Source organism: Neolamprologus multifasciatus, chromosome 9, assembly GCF_963576455.1.
Source record: "Neolamprologus multifasciatus chromosome 9, fNeoMul1.2, whole genome shotgun sequence".
Lineage (NCBI taxonomy): Eukaryota > Metazoa > Chordata > Actinopteri > Cichliformes > Cichlidae > Neolamprologus > Neolamprologus multifasciatus.
The window spans coordinates 32,323,010-32,329,265 of NC_140447.1; the positions used below are offsets into that span (position 1 = coordinate 32,323,010).

General features: G+C 51.1%; 1 protein-coding gene across 3 annotated transcripts in view; it reads right to left on the reverse strand.

Moving 5' to 3' along the window:
- fars2 (phenylalanyl-tRNA synthetase 2, mitochondrial) overlaps window positions 1-6,256 on the reverse strand; it is a 132,902-nt gene that overhangs the window by 59,458 nt on the left and 67,188 nt on the right. For all 3 annotated transcript variants that reach the window (XR_014875922.1, XM_085171729.1, XM_085171730.1), the window contains exon 8: window positions 2,258-2,418. Coding sequence is in view for 2 of the 3 variants with exons in the window: in XM_085171729.1 (XP_085027855.1) it covers window positions 2,258-2,418 (161 nt within the window). In the remaining variant the exon portion in view is untranslated. The remainder of the gene's footprint in view (window positions 1-2,257; window positions 2,419-6,256) is intronic.

Consider the following 6,256-nt stretch of genomic DNA (forward strand, 5'->3'; position numbering starts at 1 on the left):
AAGAGGTCAGTGGGTCTTTCGTTGCATGTTTCATTGGCGCTAAAAGTAGAAGATTGGTCCGCCCGCTAGAAATAAAGGTCATCAGGGTCAGGTGGTAGGAAGGTAAGGACGTGATTTGGCTGCCAGGTAGGTGACGATAGGTTGTACTTTGGAAGGCAGCATCAAATGTTTGATTGGTTTGTTGGGTATTAAGGTAAGTTGGTAGACTGGATAATGAAGTTAGTTGCTCTTTTTTATTGCTGGTGAAGGGATGGGATTGGTTGGCTGACAAGGAAGAAAGATTGTGTAGGTCAGCTGGTAGTTAGGTGGGTAAATACAGGCAGATATTAGCTGTACAATGGAGGGAGGTGTTCTCTGCTCGGTTCAGTTTTTGGTTTGTTGGTTGGATGTTAAGGAAGTTGGGTGACTTCTTTGCTAGCTAGGCAAGTGGTTTGATTGGACAGCGGTGAATGAAGGTTTGGCATTGGTTGGCTGGTGTGTTTGGATAGCGTGACACTGGTTCATGTCGTTGTTTTCACAAACCACCTTCCAGCGTCTCCTCTCTCTTCTTACTAAAGTATCTTTCAGCACTTTGTTTCCTCGTTCGTTCCTCCTCCACTTTCCCCTCTCAAACTTCGGTGCCTCTTTAGTCATTTACATTTTCCTCTGTTGCCTGTTTTCCTGACACACTTTAATCTGTTTTCCCTCTTTTTCCTTTCCCCCCCCCACTTTATTTCTCTTATTTATTTCAAGCATTTCTTTTTTTAATCACTTCCTCAAACTCGCTTCAGTATATTTTTTCCATTAAAGCTGTGTTTTGTCTCTCATTTGTCCTCACTAATGTCACCGCCTACTTTCTCTCACCTTACGTTTCGCTCAATCCTTTTATGTTTTTTACATCTAAAGATCTTTTATTCAAATAACTGCATTTAGTCAGATTCTGCATCTATTCTTATCCTCTTCTTTCCTCTGTCCTCTCGCCTCATTTATTCCTCATTCCCTGCTTCCTCCCTCCATCTGTTTTCTGCCTCGTCCACCCCCACCATCCCTCCTCTTCATCTTCCTCCTCTCTTTTCTCCTCTTTGCCCTCCAACAGTCACTTGAAATGTTCTTTATTAGCGAAGACGAGAGTCGACAAAAAGCACCTTTAGTGGGGACGGAGTAACCGCTGTGTGAACCTGCACACGCCCCACAGTGTGTGTGTGTGTGTGTTGATGATGGTGGGGTCAGTGGAAGTGACTGGTGCCGGCTGATGTGAGCCCCCACTGTCAAAATGTTTTATGCACGAGGTTAAGAGGCAAGAACACACACACACACACACGGAGTGAGGGTGTAAAGTGTGGTTACAGGTAGGTGGGCTGCTGCTTTGTCATTGGCTGGTAGGACGTATGTGCGACTCTCGATCACCACGGCCCACAAATAAGAAACAATCTGTTTGCAGCTTTTTTAAACGCTGGCTGTATAACAAGGAGAACGTGGTTAACGGCAAATTAATTTCTGCATTTGTGAATTAATTCACGACGGTAGGAGATTGTTTTTCTTACGAGAGACTCGGGCTCGTTATTGCATCTGAAGGTAAACTAACCGAGCCAGCAGTTATTACAGGTTAGTGATGAACACACGAACACAGACACGGTGATGTAGCTGAAGAGAGACATGACTGAACGCAGCAGAGACACAATAAGACTGCACGGAGGGTAAACAGGAAGCAGGACAAAGGAAAATGGAAACGAATGGACGAAGGGAAATGAGGAGAGCAGTGAAGAGAGGAGGGAAGAAAAGCAAAATAATGGGACTGAAACAAGAAGTGAAAGCAAAGGACAAAGGAGAGGAAGGGACGTAAACAGAACAGGAAAGAAGACAAGGATGGAAAACAGACTTTAGCTCTTTCATTCTGCAGTCGGTACGTTCATCTGTCTTCAGGATGGTAAATGTCCTGTATTTGTAAAGCGCTTTACTAGTCCCTAAGGACCCCAAAGCGCTTCACACAATCACATCCGCCCAGTCACACACACATTCACACACTGGTGATGGCAGCTACATTGTAGCCACAGCCGCCCTGGGGCACACTGACAGAGGCGAGGCTGCCGGACACTGGCGCCACCGGTAGGCAACGGGTGAAGTGTCTCGCCCAAGGACACAACGACCGAGACTGTCCGAGCCGGGGCTCGAACCGGCAACCTTCCGGTTACAAGACGAACTCCCAACTCTTGAGCCACGATCTCGTTTATTTGTGAAAATCTGCTCCTCTCCCATCAGGTGTGATGTTTGTGTCTACCTGGAAGCAGACGGGTTGGTGGATGTCCTGAACTCTGAACTGTTTGAGGAAGCGCTCGTCCTGACTCCAGAACAGCCGGATATCCGGGATGCTGTAGAGGACCATCGCCAGCCTCTCCAGGCCCAGACCGAACGCCCAGCCCAGCTTGTCCCCCGCCCCCGCTGCACAAACACAGAAGACAGGAAACAGCCGTCAACAGACAAGCTAACGAATCACTTTAGTCAGTCAGGCAGAGGAAGTGCTCTGTGGAAAATACAAAATAAAAGCATCACACTTCTCCGTCTAGCACCTCGCTTTCATCTGATCTCTGAATGAATGAGTGCTGATGAATAAAACAGTTTAAAAAAAAGAAGCACTTGGTGGTTTCACCAAAACCCCAAACAGCCCAGCAGCTCCTAAAATCTACTGTTTTTATCAAAGCAGTCTTACGGCTTTGAATATGGCAAAAATATTCCACCCACTGTCGGCCGAACTGCACATTTAAGAAGTGACGAAGACGTAAGGCTCACCATCAGATAAGCAAAGGACCCTCACTGATCACTTATAGTCTAAATATGCATCCAATCACCCGAAAGCTTCAGTCTCTGAAACTCTAAACTCGCAACAAAACACAAACCTAAAATTACTCATTTCTATTCCAGTCAAACACATCTGACCTCGTCCAAAGAGGCCACGCTGACCCCATCTACATCACCTTTAGGTAAAACATGCCGATGAACCACCACACCATCCTAAACACGACGCAGCCGGTCTGTCATCAGAGTCTGAGAGGACAAAGGAGGCAGCAGAGCGTCTGAGCACGTCTCGCTCAATTTACAGAAAGAACAGATCTCAGCACCGAGGGTATTTTTAGAAACGGGGACATTTTGACCAGTTAAAACGATCTGCGAGGCTTAGAAACCTCAACGATTTGACAGCTCGAATCACAGGAGTAAATTTTATCCAACAGAAATGTAAAAGTATATTATAAACCCAGGATGTCTCATTGTTCCATACACCATATATTTATGCTGAAAGTTCAGCTAGCTTCTTCCTTTGGCCTCACTGCAGAGTAGTTGGTGACCCCAGGCTGTCGGCTGAAGTCGTCCATACAGAGGGGACCGCAGCAAAACCCTTCCTGTGATTGTGTTGGTCATGAGCAGATTGTTGGAGTGGCTGTGGTTTCCAATTACTCTCCAATCAGCAACAATACGTAAAAGCACACTTGTCTTCATCACCACTCCAACAACAGGGTTCATAAAGCCGAGCCTTTACTTTCTGTTCTTTAGTTTGTGTGGCACTTTTCACAGTTTCACTGCTGCTCCATGAGTAGTTGGCAACTTCCATACGAACCACGGGCGACCGGAGCAATCCAACATGGACCAAAGACACTGCAAGGAAGCTTTTGGTGCAGCACCACCTTTGCAACTACTTGCTGACCTGTTGGGGAATTTACCCCTGTAGTGACCTGTGGTTGCTCAGGTCTGTGAGACGGTCCTGCTTTTGTTCTCAGTGGCGTTTGTCAGGACACGTGATGCCTGTGAGGTTTTCTGATACTTTGCTTCAGGAATTGTGAGGATTTTTGGTTTGGTCCTCACCATAACAGGAAGGAATACGTGTGTGTGTGTGTGTAAGTGTGTGTGTGTGTGTGTGATACTTCAGTGGACTCCTCTCTATTATTCAAGACTTCAACTTAATGCTGTCAATAAATCGTTACAACCTTATGTGACCGCCTACAACACACAACTGCGCTGTCACTCTCTCACGCACCTGCGCTCTCTCTCTCTCTCACACACACACAACTGCGCTGTCACTCTCTCACACACCTGCGCTCTCTCTCTCTCTCACACACACACAACTGCGCTGTCACTCTCTCACACACCTGCGCTCTCTCTCTCTCTCACACACACACAACTGCGCTCTCTCTCTCTCTCACACACCTGCGCTCTCTCTCTCTCACACACCTGCGCTCTCTCTCTCTCACACACCTGCGCTCTCTCTCTCTCTCACACACCTGCGCTCTCTCTCTCTCACACACACACCTGCGCTCCCTCTCTCTCACACACACACACACCTGCGCTCTCTCTCTCTCACGCACACACACACCTGCGCTCCCTCTCTCTCACACACACACCTGCGCTCTCTCTCCCGCACACACACACCTGCGCTCCCTCTCTCTCACGCACACACACACACACCTGCGCTCTCTCTCTCTCTCACACACACCTGCGCTCCCTCTCTCGCACACACACACCTGCGCTCACTCTCTCTCTCGCACACACACACCTGCGCTCCCTCTCTCTCACACACACACACACACACCTGCGCTCTCTCTCTCTCTCACACACACCTGCGCTCCCTCTCTCTCACACACACACACACACACCTGCGCTCTCTCTCTCTCACACACACACCTGCGCTCCCTCTCTCGCACACACACACCTGCGCTCCCTCTCTCGCACACACACACCTGCGCTCACTCTCTCTCTCGCACACACACACCTGCGCTCTCTCTCTCTCACGCACACACACACCTGCGCTCCCTCTCTCTCACACACACACCTGCGCTCCCTCTCTCTCACACACACACACCTGCGCTCGCTCTCTCTCTCTCACACACACACCTGCGCTCTCTCTCTCTCACACACACACCTGCGCTCCCTCTCTCTCACACACACACACACACCTGCGCTCTCTCTCTCTCACGCACACACACACCTGCGCTCTCTCTCTCTCACACACACACCTGCGCTCCCTCTCTCTCACACACACACACACCTGCGCTCTCTCTCTCTCTCGCACACACACACCTGCGCTCTCTCTCTCTCACGCACACACACACCTGCGCTCTCTCTCTCTCACGCACACACACACCTGCGCTCTCTCTCTCTCACGCACACACACACCTGCGCTCTCTCTCTCTCTCGCACACACACACCTGCGCTCTCTCTCTCTCTCGCACACACACACCTGCGCTCCCTCTCTCTCTCGCACACACACACCTGCGCTCCCTCTCTCGCACACACACACCTGCGCTCCCTCTCTCTCTCGCACACACACACCTGCGCTCCCTCTCTCTCTCGCACACACACACCTGCGCTCTCTCTCTCTCACACACACACCTGCGCTCCCTCTCTCTCTCGCACACACACACCTGCGCTCACTCTCTCTCTCGCACACACACACCTGCGCTCACTCTCTCTCTCGCACACACACACCTGCGCTCACTCTCTCTCTCGCACACACACACCTGCGCTCACTCTCTCTCTCGCACACACACACCTGCGCTCACTCTCTCTCTCGCACACACACACCTGCGCTCACTCTCTCTCTCGCACACACACACCTGCGCTCTCTCTCTCTCGCACACACACACCTGCGCTCTCTCTCTCTCGCACACACACACCTGCGCTCTCTCTCTCTCTCGCACACACACACCTGCGCTCTCTCTCTCTCTCGCACACACACACCTGCGCTCTCTCTCTCTCTCGCACACACACACCTGCGCTCCCTCTCTCTCTCGCACACACACACCTGCGCTCTCTCTCTCTCTCGCACACACACACCTGCGCTCTCTCTCTCTCTCTCACACACACACCTGCGCTCTCTCTCTCTCTCTCACACACACACCTGCGCTCCCTCTCTCTCTCGCACACACACACCTGCGCTCTCTCTCTCTCTCTCACACACACACCTGCGCTCCCTCTCTCTCTCGCACACACACACCTGCGCTCTCTCTCTCTCTCTCACACACACACCTGCGCTCCCTCTCTCTCTCGCACACACACACCTGCGCTCTCTCTCTCTCTCTCACACACACACCTGCGCTCCCTCTCTCTCTCGCACACACACACCTGCGCTCTCTCTCTCTCTCGCACACACACACCTGCGCTCTCTCTCTCTCTCGCACACACACACCTGCGCTCCCTCTCTCTCTCGCACACACACACCTGCGCTCTCTCTCTCTCTCTCTCACACACACACCTGCGCTCCCTCTCTCTCTCGCACACACACACCTGC